General features: G+C 55.6%; 7 protein-coding genes and 1 non-coding gene across 8 annotated transcripts; 4 read left to right on the top strand and 4 right to left on the bottom strand.

Moving 5' to 3' along the window:
* Positions 1-304: 304 nt before the first annotated feature.
* Positions 305-973, bottom strand: P884DRAFT_288070 (uncharacterized protein; the record flags this gene model as incomplete). Its single annotated transcript, XM_069443917.1, has 2 exons — positions 420-973; positions 305-376 (listed from the first exon to the last, which is right to left on the bottom strand). Exons 1-2 carry the CDS (start codon positions 960-962, stop codon positions 305-307), a joined length of 615 nt encoding a protein of 204 aa, XP_069293597.1. The 5' UTR covers positions 963-973.
* Positions 974-2276: 1303 nt separating this feature from the next.
* On the bottom strand, positions 2277-3504 carry P884DRAFT_265010 (uncharacterized protein). The gene is made up of 2 exons (XM_069441904.1): positions 3068-3504; positions 2277-2919 (listed from the first exon to the last, which is right to left on the bottom strand). Exons 1-2 carry the CDS (start codon positions 3318-3320, stop codon positions 2321-2323), a joined length of 852 nt encoding a protein of 283 aa, XP_069293596.1. The 5' UTR covers positions 3321-3504; the 3' UTR covers positions 2277-2320.
* A 1439-nt stretch (positions 3505-4943) lies between these two features.
* P884DRAFT_212023 (cytochrome b5-like heme/steroid binding domain-containing protein) lies at positions 4944-5577 on the bottom strand (the record flags this gene model as incomplete). The annotated part of the gene is made up of 2 exons (XM_069439126.1): positions 4944-5412; positions 5519-5577. The coding sequence occupies 2 exons, from the start codon at positions 5575-5577 to the stop codon at positions 4944-4946; spliced, it is 528 nt and encodes a 175-aa protein (XP_069293595.1).
* A 785-nt stretch (positions 5578-6362) lies between these two features.
* Positions 6363-7169, top strand: P884DRAFT_91957 (uncharacterized protein). Its single transcript, XM_069446174.1, has 3 exons — positions 6363-6561; positions 6616-6810; positions 6902-7169. The coding sequence occupies exons 2-3, from the start codon at positions 6621-6623 to the stop codon at positions 7099-7101; spliced, it is 390 nt and encodes a 129-aa protein (XP_069293594.1). The 5' UTR covers positions 6363-6561; positions 6616-6620; the 3' UTR covers positions 7102-7169.
* An 896-nt stretch (positions 7170-8065) lies between these two features.
* Positions 8066-10820, top strand: P884DRAFT_265006 (uncharacterized protein). Its single transcript, XM_069441903.1, has 4 exons — positions 8066-9667; positions 9718-9795; positions 9851-10023; positions 10077-10820. The coding sequence occupies exons 1-4, from the start codon at positions 8287-8289 to the stop codon at positions 10731-10733; spliced, it is 2289 nt and encodes a 762-aa protein (XP_069293593.1). The 5' UTR covers positions 8066-8286; the 3' UTR covers positions 10734-10820.
* Positions 10821-11572: 752 nt separating this feature from the next.
* P884DRAFT_t177 lies at positions 11573-11644 on the bottom strand. The gene has a single exon. It is a non-coding gene; the product is annotated as a tRNA-Met (tRNA).
* A 1485-nt stretch (positions 11645-13129) lies between these two features.
* On the top strand, positions 13130-14673 carry P884DRAFT_265003 (asparagine synthase). The gene is made up of 3 exons (XM_069441902.1): positions 13130-13688; positions 13747-14283; positions 14336-14673. Exons 1-3 carry the CDS (start codon positions 13344-13346, stop codon positions 14402-14404), a joined length of 951 nt encoding a protein of 316 aa, XP_069293592.1. The 5' UTR covers positions 13130-13343; the 3' UTR covers positions 14405-14673.
* A 1229-nt stretch (positions 14674-15902) lies between these two features.
* On the top strand, positions 15903-17207 carry P884DRAFT_212019 (uncharacterized protein; the record flags this gene model as incomplete). The annotated part of the gene is made up of 3 exons (XM_069439125.1): positions 15903-16339; positions 16416-16664; positions 16736-17207. 3 exons carry the CDS (start codon positions 15903-15905, stop codon positions 17205-17207), a joined length of 1158 nt encoding a protein of 385 aa, XP_069293591.1.
* Positions 17208-18265: the final 1058 nt, after the last annotated feature.

The raw sequence follows: 18265 nt of genomic DNA, 5'->3' as shown, positions 1-18265 counted from the left end.
GGGGGGGGGGGGGGGGGGAGAGGGGGCGGCCGGAATCATGGGCTGAAACATAACAGAGCACGATGGCGTGCTATCGGTTCGCGGGGGAAAGCTGTCTGCTGCCCAGACGGCAGTTCAAGGAGGGACTTAGGCATGGCAACAGCGTCATCGCCATGACAAGTGCTATGCCGTGTATATACTACAGACGCGCCTCGCGCAGAAATTGGTGTAATGAAACAAATATTGTACAATGCGTCGCATGGATCTGCACGCCATTCCGTCCTGGAAGCCTCACAAGCGCTATTACCCAATGCTATCTCTGTACTCACTCACCCTGGTGTGCCCATCTCTTGCACACGTCCGTCGGACTGTTTCTCCTCTCGAGCACCTGACGGGCCTTCTTCACGGCCGCGGAAATAACGAAAGCCCGGAAGAAAAACAGCAATGAGCAGCACAATCGACGAGAATCTCGTTATGGTGGACATGCGAGAAGGCGGCGCACTTGAGGAGACAGACTTGATTCTCGGGCGCCGGACCCGGGGCAATCGGGAGTACCATGGCCGCTGGGTCTCCGAGGGGGACGCCGGGTTGGACCGGGACTCAGCTCGGTTGCTGCTACCCTGCTCTTGTTGTGTCGGCCGTCCCTCGGCCTCGTTTTCGGCGCCATCTTCCTCGTTGCGAGTTCCCTCGTCGACAGCATGGGTGCTCGCTGGCGATGCCGGTGCCAGCTCCGTGGGCTCACCAAACTTCCTGCTCGTCACGGACCGAGTACGCTGACTCGGCAGGTCCGTGTCGAGCCCCAGCTCCCTGAAGATGGATTTTCGTTCTCTAGTAATCTTGCCTGCCATGAAAAAGCAAGGAGGCGTCCTTGAGCCTTCGCGGATTCGGTCCTCTGTGCACCGGTGGTGGAACCGGGGCCTACCAGGGCGGGCTGGGGGTATTTCAGGGTCTGAGGAGACCTTGGGCGGTTGGGCTAAAGGCATGATCACAGCAGTCACCCTCAACACGGCAGCACTGCCCAGTAGTCACTGTGAAGCCAAGGCTGGTTGCCACCTGACAGGGGGGAGGGTGGGTAGCCAAAACGAGCTGGACGTATATACATAAGCAATGAGGTCACGGTACGGAGCGAACCCTGCCTCGGAGGCTGCAGAGTTAGTAGGCGACAGGAGACGAGCAAGACTGGAAGATGAGGTAGTGAAGTAAGGAGATTGGCAACCGTGAACAAAAGAAAACGGAGACAAGAACGGACGGTCTACCTAAGGGACAGGGAAGAACAACAATAAAAAAACATCAAGCATCCATCCTCACGCGCCTCTCTCCCGGGGCCTGGTTCGATCTTACTTGGAGATGAGCAGGGAGAACGGCCGGACGCTGTGCGTCCAGCGCGATCCCGTTGCGCGGAGAGGAAGATCGGCAGCGGCGGCCATTCAGCATACCATGGCAAGCATGAGTTACCAGAGCATAGCAACGTTTTCGGGGCGACGACATCATCGCCGAGCCTAAAATGGCACCCGCAGCAAATGAGAACTGTTTGGGGGGGGGGGGGGGGCCGAGAGTGCACCACAAGCTTGGAATTCGATGGGAGATTTTACTGGGCCAATTGCCTGCGAAATTTGGCAATGCACACTCGGAAGAACTTCGTCGAAAAGGTGGAATTGCTGGGAAGAGAAGGCTCGGCCGCGGCTCGATGAATGCCTTTGTCAGAAGGGGCTGAGCTTCTGGGGCACTAGCCACGAGCAATGCACGCCACTTTGCATGCTCATCAACGCAAGGATCATCTCCGTTGTCTATTTATATCGCTCTTTCTCTCTCCTTGGTAGATAGTTCAACAAGGCACTCTTTCTGTTCCTTTCTTGCCACTACTCTCAACGCCTCCCACACGCTTATTCGAGCTCGCAACTGCGTTCGGCAGCCTTGCTCGGCGCGTGCCGATGCCTGCCGTTCCAGGGTGACTAAGGCCGGATCATGACCTCATTGATGTCACCTGCGCCAAATCTCCGGATACGGTTTCGTCTTTCTGCTTCTTAATTAGCTCTGCGTCGAGAGAGAAAGCCCGTTATTGCCAGTAGCTCACCTCTATGCCTAAATGTCAGCTGGAGGCAGTTGAGCCCTGGACGGTTACCAGGTAGATTCGTTGCAAACCGAAACGCGAGCAAACAGAGAATGAGCGCTTGGCTGCTTGCGCAAAAAATGAAGAAGGGTTAATTAGGGCCTGAGGATGAAGGCCTTCGGTGCGGTGTTTGACCCTAATTAATCGAAAACTTGGAAGACACCGTTTATGATAAACTATTCTACTGTATGGATGAGGTATACTGTACAGAATTAAAAACCTTTGATCTCTTCAGCTCGCGCTCTTACGGTCATATCTATACATATCTCCATAGAGCTCATAGCGAGGGGCTTGGCCATCCAGCTCTCGAGGTGGAGTTTTCTCCTGAACAGCAGCCTCTCCCGACAGTTCTGCGCCTGCGTAGTAATGAGGACCAATGTAGCTGGTCTTCACAGCTGCATCCGACCGCTTCTCGTGCCTCCTCCCGTTCCATCTAAACACCAACCAGCCCACAATAGCACCCAGGACAAGGATTCCCGCTCCCCCCACAGCCACCCCAATCTTGGCTGCCGTGCCAAATCCTCCACCGTTTTCTTCTATAGGTGTCGAGGAAGCCGTGTTGAAGCTCGCCGTCGAGGTTGTCGATGTACCTGTACTGGCGACAGAAGAAATGCCACTTGTATAAGTGGCGGACGCGGTTGTATGCAGACTAGTCGACGGCGTCGGTTGCCGCGACTCATCCGACGCCTTCGTCATATTGAACCAATGCGAGAGCGCTCTTCCCACTGTGTCCCCTTTAAAAAAGACGGAGAGCACAAAGACGTTCGAGAAGGTCAGGTTCTTGGCGGTTCCGACGACCCAGTTGGTGCTTGTGAGGTTCACGGCGTTGTCTAAGAGGGGTTGATCAGCTTTCCCATGCACAATATACCGTACATGTGCAGTTATTAGACTCAAAATTCAATGCACATGGGCAGCGCCACAGGACAAAGTCTAGTGTCTGCCCATCAGGAAGATGCACTTGGAAGGGACCGGACTCACGGACGACATATTCAAATGCCTGGTCAGCGGGAATGGTAACCCCGTCCGAGCAGTCGGCCTGGTAGACAACGACTGAAAAGGGAATACCGGTGTCTCCGGTGTCCGTCCATGCGACTTGGATGGCTGAGCCTACTGTATAGACTGGGTTTGCACCGAGGTTCGTTGTCCCAGAAGACGGTGGCGGACTGATAAACTCGACAGCTCGTACAAAACTCGAGAGTGCGAGCAAAATCGTGAAAACTAAGAAACGCATGTCGATGCCAGAATCAAATACTTCAATGGACACTACTTCTGCGTTTGGTTCTCTCAGCAACAACTCGAGGCGGCGAAACCGAGCCGGCGGAGAGGCCCAGAGGGGCCAGGAGAAGTGAAAGCATCTGGGAAACCAAAGCAGGAATTGAGAGTGGGAAGACGATGGGTGATAATATTCTGCTTGGCCCAACACGCTTCTTGCATGATCTTGCCGCCGTGCTGCCCCGTAGGCGCTAATTGAGGCAAAGCCAAGTTGCTGCGAAGAAGGCGCACCCCATTCGCTGGATAGGCGCTTGTTGACACGGCGCTTTTGTTAGCGCGGCCCCCGAAACCAAGCAGTTGGCCGTGAGTAATGCAGTGTGACCAAACCCCAACTTCAAAATGCAAAAAGACGCAGCTTCACATTATCAATCGCTGATTCGGCTCTCTTGCATGGGAAGTATGGGAACTTGGCAACGGTCCTGACATACTGACCGAGGTCGCTCACTCTGCCAAGCAGCGGAACTAAAAGGTACCTGATCTTACCTCACTACGGAGTAGTAGTCACATGTAAGTACATTGGCACCGGCCGCATACCTCGAATACGTGGGAGTACCTAACGCTATCTTAGGCAGCTGCCGAACCTTACTTCGAGACTGAAAGCTCAGAGTATCCGTAATTACCTAATTCCTGTGCTATTATACATTGATTCCTGAGTAAACTGCTTCCCAGTTCAAAAAGGAAATAAAAAAAAATAGACAACAGGCGGTATTATCACTGGAAAGAATCGAGTACCCCTCTTGGCTACCCGCCACTCCAGCGTTGATCGTCTGATGGTTTTGTTCATGCCTCACAGATCGTACTACAGTAAATGCTAATTACATAAACTTTGGCTTCTGCAACAGTAAGGTAGCCTGTCGGACATTTTTTGCGGGAACCTTGAACAAGATTTGTAAGTTTAACATAGTAGTCCCTGCCAGAGCTTTCGGCTGCCTTGGCAATCGTAATCATTTGAACGCTTACAGACACCTATACAGTATAGAATTGATCGATTTCGCCTCATTGTATCGTCAATAGCAGAAGAATTGTGGACTACCTATTTACGCCAGCACTAGTGGACACCTTAGACTTTCTGACGCTTGAGCACCCATCTTTCGCATCGCTGCCTCTGCTGGTGCTGAATGTTCTCGGCTTGCCTGGAGAACCACAAGGCAGGTTTTCTATACCTCCAACATATTCCCGTAAATATGTATGTGTCGAGGATTCTAAGTGTCGTGGACGCGAGCGTGATGCCTTTCATTACGAGGCCCGATACGAAGGCGATCTTGTACGGGACTGTGAAGAAGGCGCAGAGGAGATTCGAAAGAGGCCGTAGAAGGAGAACGGGAGGTCGTGGTATGCTTGTCGTTTCTGGTTTACGCACCAAGTCTTGAACCGAACTGAAGGGACAAAAATCGCTTTCAAACCAGGACCGAGCTATCGAAACAATCACCGTGTTGAACTTCGATCCAAAACGTTCTCATATGAGGCCCTCTCAATTGATGCGGCGGTAAGCATGCAACCGCCTCGAAGCACGCCTAATTCAACCCCCCCTTGCATTGTTCCGATCCTCCAACCCCCCGATTTTACCTGTCCCCTTCCTTCTCTACTTATCCTTCTCCTCTTCGCCGACCGCCACCAGCTTGCCCACGACCAGATACTTCTCCTCGAACCGCTCCTCCCAGCCCCTCAGCGCCTCCAACTCGGACGGACCCAGGTCCTCGAGCGTGTCCAGCGGCCCGTCCAGGTCCTTGGTCAGCATGTCCTCGGCGAAGCTCCCGCAGGCCAGGCCGCGCGAGGCGTCGCGGCCGGCAAAGTTGGCGTAGGGGCCCCCGGGGCCGTAGAAGTTGCGCCCCCGCGACACGTCAAAGACGCGCCCGCGCACGGCCAGGTACACGGGCTTGCCGTCCTCGCCGTTGTAGGGCAGTAGGGTACGCGGCGTGAAGGTGCGGAAGACGATGGCAGGCTCCTCCTTGGGCAGCTGCGGCGGCGGGGTTGGGCGGAGGAAGAAGGCGTAGGCGGTATAGAGGAGGACGGAGAGGAGCAGGCCGTTGAGTGGGGTGAAGAGGGTGTTGCTAGCGTTGGGTGGAAGGTGTCAGTAGGTATTTTCCTTTTTTTTCCATTCCTTCCTTTCTGCCTTATCGAAGTGCCGACGGTGGGTAAGAAGGGAAAGCGGCGTACTTGGAGGATGTGTCGGCGTTAGAGGCCAATTGTGCCACGCGCTGTTGGACGTAGTCCATTTTCTCAAGTTATGTTGGAAGCCCTTTATCTCCGAGAAAAAAGGCCGAAGCAACAGTCAGCAGTCCGTGCTGGGCTAGATGCAATATCACCACAGCATCTGGCAGGCGTTGTTGCCCTTAGGTGTAGTTGCGGAGCCGTCTCGGATGATTGCGGACAAGGCTGTGCTGGTCCGACGGGTCTGGCTTCGTCGGCGTTCTGGAGTGGGGTGCGGAGTATTCGGATTCCGAACGGATTAGTGTACCCGTCCTCTCTCCTCAACGCCCCTGCCTGAAGTTAAAATGAAGGGCACGGGCCAGGCTATCTCCACTGATGCAAGGACGGGTAAAGATGGCAGTTCTTGGCAGCAACCTGCAGTGGAGCTTGAATCCTTCTCTGATCTCATCAATTGAGAAGGGGCAAGAAAGGGTCCAAGTGCTCGCAACCTCACAATCTATCAACTTTTTATAGTTCAAGAAGCAGCGGTGCACATATCCACGCACCGCAGTCCTTCGTTCTCTTTGTTTTTTTGAAGCCAATGCGGGGTCTGCACACGCCGCTGTCTGTACCTTGTTTGTAGTACATACATATATACCTGAGTACACTACCAAGGACTCTGGTGTTCCCTGACCAGCTGAGGTCATTTTATCCACCCTGCAGCAGCGCAATTCGCCGCCCGCAGCGATGCCCTTGACGGCGGGCCAAAGATGCACAAACATTGAGCCCTGCGCAACAAGCACTGCCCGCACAGCCAAGCTGAGCCAATACAACTCTGGAAACACTAGAGTAGTCAAGGCCGCCAGCCATCTCTGGTCCATTGGTCCTCTGCGTCATGGAACAGGCGGCGTAATCGGTACTGTGGATATGTCTTCTTGCTCCAGTCCAGCTGAACTACCCCTTCACTGCCCTCCAACCTGTCTCCCCCTCATTCGTATATCTCCGTGGATCTTGCGCTCCTCATAAATACCCCATTGGAACGTTCCAAGTAGATTCTGTTTTATCCTTCGGTAGAGTAGATCTTGAATACTCAATTCTCGCACCCTCCAATCTAACGGCAACAGACGCAATGGATTTCATCAACAAGTTCGCCGACCAAACCGGCGGCAACCAGGGCGACAAAGCCCAGGGCCAGCAAGCCACCAGCCAGCACCAAACCCAGCAGTCCGGTTCCGGCTCTGGTGGCTTCCTCGACAAGCTCCAGGGCATGGCCGGCGGCGGTGCTCAAGGCGAGAAGAGAGAGGACGCCCTCGACAACGGTAGATTCTCCCTACCTATTACGTCATTCGCGCTGAGCAGGCAACGCTGACCGGAGCTCACTTGCTATCTGTCTTTTTTTCGTTGAGAAAGGCATCGATTGGGTACAGGAGAATATCCTCAAGCAGGGTCCGCAAAACAACGAGAGCGCCACCGAGCAGGCCAAGGACCGCTTTATCGCCCAGCAGATCCGCGACCAGTACCGGACTGCCACTGGAAAGGACTTTCCCATCAAGGAGAAAGAGAAGAACGAGGCGGAGAAGAAGTCGGACGGGCTGAGTGGCCTGTTCTAGCTAGTCAGCTCTAGGAATATTCCAGCTTGGTTTCACTGCTGCTCAATGGCTCGCTGTTCTGCTTTGCCCCATCTTCCCGGAATAAATGGAACGAGTATCCATTTTGGGAGACTAGTTGATGCAGACCGGTAACCCCTAACCCACGACGTCGCTTCTTGAGAGTTGTACGTCCAGGCAGGAAGTAAACCCAAGGAACCATGTATACTCCAGAATTCCAACGGTGGAAACAACACCAGAGGTGGGCTCAGAGTTTGGGCTAACGGCCGCACATGTGCGGCCAAATTGTTCCCGCGCACGACGGAAACAGCCACGATGGCAGTCTCGGTTGTATTTAATATGCCATCGTTGCCCCAGAGCGGTCATGGTTTTCCAGGATAGCTTGGAGCTAGTCATCCGCAGTCGTCTCTTGGGTTGCGTGCGAACCACACACACGGTGACGGGCCCGCGACAGCTCTTTGAGGAGCTCCTGTTCTCGGGAAGGTCGGCACCATAACTACTCTCCCCTTGGACTCGTGCACGAGGTCCCCTAGGAAACACGAAGGCTCATCCATAGCGGTTTGAAGGGAGCGAGACTAGGATAGATGGGGGCCAAACCACTTCAGGCGGGCATCATCAAGGCTGTTCAATAAATGTGAGTATCCTGAGGGTTTCAGTTGACAATTTATAAAGCAAACATGACTGAGGGTAGCAGCTCGGTCCAATATCAACAGAGGCAACACTTCCTGCATATGATGGGAAATGACCTCTCACATTTGCACAAGAGCGAATGCGACGGTTGTATCCGTACTCCGTTTGTGTGACTGACAAAGTTGGGATTTGAACCCTGGCCGTTCGGGATTTCTCCGGAAGGCGCGCTGACGGGGCGGCAAACCCCACCATCACCGACCCTGGAACCTGCGGGGTGCGACGCCCGAGCACCCCAAAGCCACTTTCTTGGCAGCTCAACCGTAGCCTTGTTTGTAGGGTATGTACTGTACATACCTACAAGTAGACCATCCCTGACAGACCCTTCTCCTTGTTTCCGTTTGATCGTCGACAAACTCTCTGGCCAGCGTGCACCCCGGACCGCCCATCTCCCCGTCGACGACCGATTATTTTTTTCCGCTGCGGTCGTAACTCAGCTCGTTCCCTACAGAAGCTCAGCCCCAACTCGCCTCGCGCCAGTGCATCCAAAGGCCCTGTTGCATGTCTCCCCACGATCAGGAAGCCATCACCCCCAACCCGCAGGGGATTTCGGGAGATGCGACCGTATCAGATGACAGCGGAGTAAGCCCGGCTCCGAATGGGTCTTCCGGGGAAGCAGAGGGAAGAGCGGCCGAGACTGGCTCGCAAGATCATGGCGACGAGAAGCGCACAAGCACCGCGGAGCATTCCCCAGTGTCGCCGCTCCGGTTCAGCGGACATGTTGGGCAGGACAACCTCCCCGAGGAAGGAGACCCGATGTCCTCGTCGATCGCAACCTTGAAGCCGACAACGACCCCGACGACTACAACCTCCACGCAGTACTTGACCGCCGAATCCAAACTCTACGTTGATCCCACGCCACCTACGCCGACATATTCCCGGCCTCCTTCACGAGCGCCCTCCTCGGCTGCCCATTCGAGATCCGAGGACCCGTCCCCAACGAGATCCGATGCGGCCTACGATGACAAGAGATACACGAGCGAGGATGAGCAAGAGCGGGGATCTAGGTCCGAAATTCAGAGCATCATGGAGCAATTCAGCGAGCAACGAGGGGGGCCTGGTCCGGACGAGGTTATGAGTCCGAGGCTGGAGATGGCATCACCTCTACTTGGAACTTCGGTCCAGCATCCTCCACGGAAATCGAGCCTCGAGCCCCTAGCTCCCTCTATCGCGCAACAGCTCCAAGATTTGCAAGGACTTCGGGTGTCGGCCTCATCGCCGACCAGTGCAAAGTCAAGGAACGAAGGCGAAGAGCCTGGACCTCCCGTCCCGCCAAAGGACGAGTCTGCTCATTCGGGGCGCTCGCGGGAGGAGAGCGGAGAGTCCCCCATGTCTCCCATATCCTCGCTTCACCGCCCGCCCCCGCCAGAACCCGAACCTGAGCCGGCGCTGCCGTTCGACTTCCATAGGTTCTTGGAGCAGCTCCGCAACAAAAAGGCCGATCCAGTCGCCCGGTATCTCAAGTCTTTTCTTTCCGAGTTCGGAAAGCGCCAGTGGATGGTGCACGAGCAGGTCAAGATTATCAGCGATTTCCTCGCCTTCATCGCAAACAAGATGGCCCAGTGCGAGGTATGGAAGGACGTTTCGGATGCCGAGTTTGACAACGCCCGAGAAGGCATGGAGAAGCTTGTCATGAACCGCCTTTATGCGCAGACCTTCTCCCCCGCCATCCCCCCACCCCAACCGCTACCGGGGCCAAGAAAGAGGAGGGGACAAGAGCGAGTCATGGGCCCGGGACGGCGCGGTCAGCATCAGGAGGATGTGGAACGAGACGAGGTCCTTGCGCAGAAGATCAAAATTTACAGCTGGGTCAGGGAGGAGCATCTCGACATTCCACCAGTAAGCGAGAGCGGGAAGCGGTTTCTGAAGCTCGCTCAACAGGGTATGGAGCCCGACCTCTGTGCGTCTGTTGCCCGACTGACAATGGTGTAGAGCTGCTCAAGATCAAGTCATACCGTGCGCCACGGGACAAGATCATCTGCGTCCTGAACTGCTGCAAAGTTATTTTCGGTGGGTGGTTTGGATCCGATTTAATTCGAGGCATCTTGGTCACTAACTCTCTTAGGCCTGCTTAAACACACCAAGTCGGACTCTTCTGCCGATTCCTTCATGCCATTGTTGATTTACGTTGTACTGCAGGCCAATCCGGAGCATCTGGTGTCCAACGTCCAGTACATTCTGAGATTCCGGAATCAGGAGAAGTTGGGTGGAGAAGCTGGCTACTACCTCTCATCGCTGGTGCGTCCGTCAGGCACTCCGCGTGCCCGCGAACCTCACTAACCGTCGCGCAGATGGGTGCAATCCAGTTCATTGAGAACATGGACCGGACAACTCTCACCATATCCGATGAGGAATTCGAACAGAACGTCGAGGCCGCCGTCTCCGCCATCGCGGAGAAACACCGCTCTGAGTCCCCACCGCCCCCTCCTCCCCAGTCCGAGAAGTCGGCCGCTTTAAGGCCTCCAACCGCGAGTGGCTCGGGTTCTTCGTCTACCAGACCATCCCTCGACGTCGAGCGCCCGGCAAGTCCGCGCCGCTCGACGCCGCCCGACGAGCCTCGGGACAGTGGCGAGTACAGCGGCAGCGACGAGAAGGCTGCCATCACTGGGCTGCTGCGATCTATCCAGAAGCCGCTCAGCACGATCGGCAGGATATTCTCGGACGAGCCTTCGTCGTCGTCGGCGGCGGCGGCGGCTGCAAGCGGTAACACAGGCATCGCCAGCCCGGCGCGCACGCCACAGCCGGAACGCGGCGACGCCGACTTGCGTGCTCGGCAGCGGATGTCGGCAGAGGAGGCAGCGGCGCGACAGGCGAGTGCGGAGGCGGCCGAGGCGCAGCGGCTTCAGCGAGCCGAGCACGCCAACGTGGTAGAGACGCTGGCGGGCATGTTTCCGGATCTGGACCGGGAAGTCATCAGTGATGTGGTGTACCAGAAACAGGGGAGGTGAGTGATCCATTTGTGCTCTTGGAATAGGACGAGTTTACTGACGGTAGTAGGGTCGGGTTGGCAGTTGACGCCTGCCTGGCATTGTCGGCGTGAGCTCGTTTAATTATTTAGGTACTTGAAGGGCCCAGCTTGTGGGAGAAGGAAGACGATTGGCTGATGACGGAATCCGTCTTCCCCTCTTCCCTTCTGCTTCTGTTTAATTTTCCCCCCTTCCAGCATTCTCCTTTTTTTGAACAATGGGACCTTCTATACAATTTTTCTTTCCAAGCGAGCATTGGGCGGGATTGGCGGCTATATATAGGCATATTTTTGGTGTATCTGCATTGCTGGGGGATAGCCAATGGAAGGTATCATCGAAGTGGACTTGATCAAGGCATCCAGTTGGATGGGACTGGTGGGCGGTATCGCCTGCGTCCTCTGCAATTAAAGCGACGAATTCGACGGGTGCACTCTCTACGTATAATGTCTGGCTTGTTGAACGGTGATATATGTACGGAATACACAAGCCGCGTCCTTCATACTATAGCTCTGGTGTGCAGAGGAGGCTGGAAGTTAGTCTCCCTTTATTACAGAGAATGTTGGCAACTGGATACGCTCTGCCTTGACTCTAGTAATTCTTACATTAGACTTGATAAATTAACGCGAGAAGTCGGAACGCCCTTGCTACCCATGGATTTATCTGACATCTGTATAACTAGTACTCCTGCGCATTGAAATCGAGGCAATTCCAGGTCTTACTCCAGTATTGTTATCGAAATCAGCGTTCAAACGGCTTATGTGTTAAACAGCAAAATGGAAGCTTGTTGGTGGTGGAATCACTGGGAAAAAAGAACACAAGCTTAGCGATGACTCGTTTCGATCGAGTGACCTCCGGGTTATGAGCCCGGCGCGCTTCCTCTGCGCCACATCGCTTTAACCTGTCTAGGTGTAACCTGTTTGTGCGATGACGGAGAAGTAGGTTAAGGATTGTATTCCATTTTTCACTTGAGTAAAAACCTTCAGTAAATGAAATTACCGAAGCTTTGACTCGGCTGCGGGTGTCTTCAATAAGGAGGGGAATTGCCGCATCCACGGATTATCTTTCGTCTAGAGTTGCGTGCATGTCGCCAACCCGAGGTAGGGATTCAATCTGTAGTTATGAAAGCAGCAACCTGCCCTTTCTCACAATCTGAAACCTTGGGAGACGGAAGCCAGGACCAAGGCCAGCCAAAATCGGCGTGTGAAGTGAGTACGGATCGACTAAGTCACTCGCTGGACACCACCGCTAAGAGCTCCCCACTTAACATGCTTGTATGTTCATTACATGGATAGTTCATTACATGGATCTGCCTACTGCGTACTCCGTAATGTAGCTTTGAAAACGTAGGAAATATGTGCATGCACAGGAGGTCGAACTGGAGGCCAAAGATGGCGTAGGCGGTGTAAGCTGGCAGTATGGAGCTGCTTGTGGCAGGAGCTAGAAGGAGCTCTTGCTCTGACAAAACTTTCCTTGGCAAGTGACACTCTCAAGTGAACTCAAACAATTCAAGGGAGTCGGACTTGTGTTGTCAGGCTTCCTTAAGGCAGGGCCATGACCGACATCACCCCCTGGATTTCGCACCATCGTCGAGAAAAAAAGGGAGCAATTGCAACTGCTGAAGTCGTCGCCAAGGGACCGCGCGCCAGCAACAATCGATTGCCAAGCAATTTCTATCCCATCGTTCCTTGTTGAAAGTTGACACCCCGGCACGACCCCCCAAAGTCATTTACCCATCCATTCCACGAGCCCCAAGCAAACGCCAATGTGCGGTATCCACGCCTCCATCACACGCGCGCCCTCCCCGTCCGCGCACGCGCTCTCCCCGGAACTGACGCGCTGCCTCCGAGCGCGGGGACCGGACCACTTCGGCCAGGTCGACCGCTGCCTGCAGCTGGGCAAGCACAACGGCGACGGGACGGCGGCGACGGCGGCGCCGGCGGCGGTCTGGTCGCTGCGCTTCACGTCCACGGTCCTCGCCCTGCGCGGCGACCACGTCGCGCGCCAGCCGCTGGCCGACCCCCGCACCGGCTCGGTGCTGTGCTGGAACGGCGAGGCGTGGCGGCTCCGCGGGGAGCGCGTGCAGGGCAACGACGGGGAGGCCGTCCTGGCCGCGCTCGCGATGGCTACCGGTGGTGATCACGGCGGGGTGGACGCTCAGTTGGATGTCCTCCGCGGCATCGAGGGCCCGTTTGCGTTTGTGTATTACGACGCCGTCGCCGGCACGCTTCTTTACGGCAGGGACCGGCTCGGGAGGCGGTCGCTCCTGGTGGCTGCTCCAACAGGCGATGGCGGGTTGACGCTGTGCAGCGTTGCCGGCGAGGCGGGGGGAGGAGGGTGGGAGGAGGTCGAGGCTGACGGGATCTACGTCCTAAGGCTGGGCGGCGAGGCAGTCCGGGAACGGCACGAGTGGGTGGCCGGGGAGGACGCCGCTGATTTTGTGAGTATATTCGGCCGGCCGTGGCGTCGTGCGTTTGATCGGTGGTCGGCCGTCTGTCAGACTTACTCTACTTCTTCCAGGTCTCCGGCATTGGCAGGTTCAATCGGGCGCTGCCAGGTGGGCACCATGAGCTAGTGGCAGGCTCGCTCTCGGTGATGTCACTGAAAGAACGCCTGCTCGAGTCTCTGAGACTGAGAGTCCTCGGAATACCGACGCCGCCGGCTGGGGATGCGAACAGCGACACCCGAGTGGCCATCCTGTTCTCTGGCGGCCTTGATTGTACGGTTCTGGCCAGGCTTTGCCATGAATTGCTTGATCCGGACCAGGGGATAGACCTGCTCAATGTCGGGTTCGAGAACCCGCGGGTGGTTGCACAACTCCAGAAGGAGAACCGCCACCTGCCCGACTGTTACGAGGCTTGCCCGGACAGGATCACCGGAAGGCGATCGTTTTTAGAGTTGCAAAAGGTCTGTCCCGGGCGAGCCTTTCGGTTTGTGGCCGTGAGTCTCCCGTGTCCATATACCCGTTGCCGAAACGCGAAGAGACTGACTTGACAAGGTAAACGTTCCCTACAGCGAGACGCAGGCACACCGCCAACAGATCATATCTCTGATTCACCCGCACAACACTGAAATGGATCTGTCCATCGCCTGCGCTCTCTACTTTGCCGCTCGCGGTCAAGGCGTTTGTAGTGAGAGCCCCGACTCGCCCCCGGTTGCCTACACATCTCGGGCTCGGGTTTTGCTGTCTGGCCTCGGTGCGGACGAACTTTTCGGCGGATATTCTCGTCATCCCTCTGCGTTCCAGCAGCGGGGCTACTCGGGTTTGATTGACGAACTTCTGCTGGACGTCGGCCGGCTTGGAAAGCGGAATCTGGGCCGCGATGATCGTGTAATGGCCCACTGGGGCAAAGAGGTGAGATTTCCCTATTTAGATGAACGCCTGGTGAGCTGGGCCATCGAAACTCCAGCTTGGGAAAAGTGCGATTTTGAAAACGGCGAGGAGGCGAGTGGCGTCGAAGCCGGCAAGCGGGTGCTCCGCTTGTTGGCACTAGAACTGGGCATGGAGAACGTTGCAAAGGAAAAGAAACGCGCTGTAAGTCGTACTAACACCTTAGGATGACGTTCACCCACTGACGCTGCAGCAGATCCAATTCGGCTCGAGGACAGCCAAGATGCAAAGCGGGAAAGTCAAGGGCACCACACTGCTGGCTTGAGCGTCTCCTGCTTAGACACTCGGCGGTGATGATATATTACAGATACTTCTGAGTCTCGGTCGCGATGGCAGAACAGAGGGTTGGACTCGCATCGTTGGTTTCTTGCGAAGCCCTTTGCGCGCCAGCTGCTGGCCTGCATCGTCATAATTTGACCATGAAGTTAAAAGGCAAATCTGAGCCAGTGTCTACTTGGAGACCGGACGGAGCCACCGGATGACAATCACGTCATTCAGAACCACAGGGCCTAGATTCGGCGCAACGCGCTTGAGTGAGCCTTTTTTTTTTTTTTTTTTTTGGCGGCATCAGCGTCTCATCAGGAAAGCTCATCGATCCTTCTACCGCGCCGCATTCTCTATCTGCGCCATGGCAGAACTGCCCATGTATCATCGCCAACAAGTCCTGTTCCATTGGCAAGCCTTTGGCAGACTCAACAACAATTGACACGATTTGCTGTTAAGTCTTGCATTTCATCTCTCGACTAGCAACTGCCAGATATCTAGATCTCAAGGATTTGGAAAGCAAATAAATAACAGTTCTCGAGTTTGATGTCATGGATCAGCCCTAGACCCCGGAGTATTCCGCCCATACTTCTCCCCAGATTGCTTCCCCGGAACGCTAGTTGAGTGGGCGAACAAAGGACGGAACCCCTGAACATCCTTGCGGTGGATACATTCCTTCCGCTTCCCCTTGCAGCCGTTTGGATGGGCCCGGCTCGCCCCGGCTCTCCCTGGCTTGCCTTGGCCGAGAATGGTTATGTCCGCTTCTATGCCGAGCCCGCCGGCGAGCGCAACCATGATTCTTATCAAGCATGATATTAATTAATCCGTACTTTTCGGGCTCGTGCTCTTTCAATCATTTTCTTCTTCTTTTTGACTCTTCTGAACTTCGAGTTGGATTGGACTCGAAGCGCGACTTTGGGCTTGGCCCTCCCTCTCTACCCCCTAGTTCGGAACGGTGACAGGCTCTAAATCTCGAACAAAACTCGCCGAGCCTCTTGCCCTTTTGGACCAAGTGTTGAACTGTCTTGTGTGTTGGGTCGATTTTGCAGTGCCGCTGTTGGACGAGACCAAGCCCTGCGCCTCTGATTCGCGCCGCACAGAGCCGCCTCCCAACACCACTCCGCCTTTGATACCATCCCGGAAACGGGAAGGGAGCCGGTTTCGGGTTGTCATGTTGTTTGGAGGCTCCTAAACTCCCTCCGGGTTTCTTATCTGGCCTGGGTCTAGAACGGCGGAGCATCCGATCTCTTGAAAGGCGCCCTTTCCGCATCGCTCATCTCCGGTCCGCAACCGTGAAGAACTCACGGTCAAACCGATCGAGCGCATCCGGCTGGTGTGAAATGCGTCGTGCATGTGAATCCGGAAACGTCTTCGGCTAAGCTAATTAGTCCTTCGACTTCCCCTCGTTCACCAGCGCCGGGCGATCAGGTCACAACCCAACCGCTTTCTCCCACTCGTTCGCTCCAAGCTCGGGCAACGCAAAGCCACACCACACCACGATGGCCGAACCAGCGAGCAGAACCACGCTGCCACGTCCGACATCATTACCGACTCCTTCCACTCCTCACGCACCGTCTCCCTCAACGCCGACCGGGATGAAGCCACGACTCGGTCCACGAAGGCAGTCCCGATTTACCGAAGACATGACGGAACAAACCCCAGTGGCCTCCGTCTCAGAGCGATCTATAGATTATTACTGGTATGGGCACTCGGCGGAGGACGTACATACCCATACCACTGCCGACAATAACGACAACCACCTCGTTCCGAAGCAGGAGCCTGCACGGACGGATGTGGGCGATCGCGATCGGAAGGCTCAGGCGCGGCTGGCGCGCTTGGTGAACAGTACCGTGCATGCGGTTTCATGCGTCGTCTTGTTGGTGCTACTGGGGTATGCCATGCGTGTGTTGCGTGAGGATATCGGGGATCACACGGGGTAAGCTGAGACCCGCGGCCATGCTCGGGACTTTACATGTGGTGGTTGGTGCTGACCTAGTCGGGCCTTGTTTCAGCGTGCAAGCCATTCTCCTCATTTGTTTTCTCTTTGCAGACATTGTGCTCGACCTTGTGACGCTCTTGCGGGCGCAAAAGCCTTGGTCAAAGCTGGGCTTGGGCCTGCGGTTCGCTTGCGGGATTGCTTATATCACCATCTTCCTAGTCTACGTTGGGCTGGGCCGACCGTTTCCGAGCGGTCACACGTACTGGGGCATGTCTAGCAGCTCGGCGGCGCTGCTAGTGTATGTCATACTTTGCGTTGGAGGGTGAGACTTCGGGCCTTGCCGCCGCTTTCCCGCAACGTTCTGAGCAAGTCATGCTGACGCAGCCCAACCAGCTCGTGGAATATCCTTCACGTCCCTGTCTGTCGATACCAGCTGGGCGGCGCTCTACTACGACCTACACCGTCGTCACCAAGCCTGTCGCCGACCTTGAAAGATAGAACGAGCTTCAACCTCCGCTTCTCGACGGCCGGAACGGAGACCGAACACTCGTCTATCAGCCTGACTTGGCGACGCTGGGTTCGCACGCGGAGCACACAATGTAGTCGAGACGATCTTGAGCCTGGTCCCGCCGCCCAGAAAACAGCGACGCGCGAGGCGTCTCCGGACCTCACGCTGCGAGAACAGCCCGGCGAGGAGGAGGAGAAAGAGGAGGCGAAGGACATGGGCGGCTCGCCTGCCGTGAGCAGCCACGACGAGAAGAGGAGGAGCGGCGGGGTGAAGCAAAAGGGCGACGATAAGTGGCACGAGAATGGGTCTGAGGAAACAGTTCGGCCCGCCACCGGGACCGAGGACGCCGGGAAGTAATTTCTGGTTGGGTTTGTATTGTACTGCGTATGTGGGATAGCATAGCGTTGGCGCATGGCGTGAGAGAGGTTTTTGGATACCCTAGGAGTCCCTACAAAGTAATGCGATGAAAATAAAAGAGAAACGGATGGTAATAATTGATTGGTGTGGGCAGTCACATGCCGCGGGGTGCAACAACAGCTTGGTGATGTCCGAGGCAGAGATGTGCTCGAGGCAAACGAGGGGCAAGCCTCGAATCCAATTCATCTGCTCATCTCCAAAGAGTGCCAATGGCCCGTTCTCTTTTTTTGAAGCATGCGCCCGGACAGCTTTCCCATAATGTCACGTCCGTTTCCGTCGGTGAGAGTTAGCGGCCCCAGCAAGCTTGCAGATGCATCGCCGAATTCCAGTCAAACACAATTGACCGTAGGCCGAGCAATTGAGGTAAGAGGTGCAGCAAACGGTTCAATGTGTTTGCCCGCCGCCAAAAACAGCCCCAGCGGTTTTTATTTTCGGTTTGTCGCACTTGAGCTTACGGGAACGTAAGTACCTCAGATTTTACCCGGATCGGAAATGGCAGCCGCGATTGCTGAGAGTGGACCTGCGTAGCGCCGGCACAAGAGTTGTGTCCAATGCTTATTACTTTGTAAGACGACCGGCGCATCCCAGGTCCGCCTTATACAAATGCCCGAAATACACTACGATCAAGACCCAAAGCGAGTACTCCCTGATCAACGAACACGCAACGGACGGACGGCGTGTCATCTTCAACTATGAGACAGCTTCGCAAGCCGTGCTGTCATGAGGCTGCAAACCCCGCGCTGCGCCTCCCTGACACGAGAGAGCGAGCCCGTTTTTGGGAGAGTCGGACAAGAGAGGTGGTCAGAGAGAATGTTTGCTAGGGACCGTCTTGAATTTTACCCCGTGTACTCCGTAGCGACGCAAGCAGTAATCCGTGTAAAGTCGACGTGCAGATCCCCCCGGGCGGGGTTCCACAGTCGGCCAATTATAGAAGGTCGACTGCGCCGTCAGCCCAAAACCGCGGGAGCACAATGCTCCAGTACCATGGCCTTTGGCTC

Source organism: Thermothelomyces heterothallicus (genome assembly GCF_042370625.1).
Source record: "Thermothelomyces heterothallicus CBS 202.75 unplaced genomic scaffold P884_scaffold_39, whole genome shotgun sequence".
Classification (NCBI taxonomy): Eukaryota; Fungi; Ascomycota; class Sordariomycetes; order Sordariales; family Chaetomiaceae; genus Thermothelomyces; species Thermothelomyces heterothallicus.
The sequence above is the reverse complement of the archived record's forward strand: the minus strand, read 5'-3'. Positions and strand labels throughout refer to the sequence as shown.

Excerpts from the sequence above, each read along its gene's own strand:
- P884DRAFT_265010 (XM_069441904.1), bottom strand. The coding sequence starts at position 3,320 with ATGCGTTTCTTAGTTTTCACGATTTTGCTCGCACTCTCGAGTTTTGTA. Across the intron at positions 2,920-3,067 it reads GGCATTTGAATATGTCGTCC|ACAACGCCGTGAACCTCACA; the intron begins GTGAGTCCGGTC and ends AACCCCTCTTAG.
- P884DRAFT_91957 (XM_069446174.1), top strand. The coding sequence starts at position 6,621 with ATGGATTTCATCAACAAGTTCGCCGACCAAACCGGCGGCAACCAGGGC. Across the intron at positions 6,811-6,901 it reads AGAGGACGCCCTCGACAACG|GCATCGATTGGGTACAGGAG; the intron begins GTAGATTCTCCC and ends TCGTTGAGAAAG.
- P884DRAFT_265006 (XM_069441903.1), top strand. The coding sequence starts at position 8,287 with ATGTCTCCCCACGATCAGGAAGCCATCACCCCCAACCCGCAGGGGATT. Across the intron at positions 9,668-9,717 it reads TCTGAAGCTCGCTCAACAGG|AGCTGCTCAAGATCAAGTCA; the intron begins GTATGGAGCCCG and ends ACAATGGTGTAG. Across the intron at positions 10,024-10,076 it reads GCTACTACCTCTCATCGCTG|ATGGGTGCAATCCAGTTCAT; the intron begins GTGCGTCCGTCA and ends ACCGTCGCGCAG.
- P884DRAFT_265003 (XM_069441902.1), top strand. The coding sequence starts at position 13,344 with ATGTCACTGAAAGAACGCCTGCTCGAGTCTCTGAGACTGAGAGTCCTC. Across the intron at positions 13,689-13,746 it reads GAGCCTTTCGGTTTGTGGCC|GTAAACGTTCCCTACAGCGA; the intron begins GTGAGTCTCCCG and ends TGACTTGACAAG. Across the intron at positions 14,284-14,335 it reads CAAAGGAAAAGAAACGCGCT|ATCCAATTCGGCTCGAGGAC; the intron begins GTAAGTCGTACT and ends ACGCTGCAGCAG.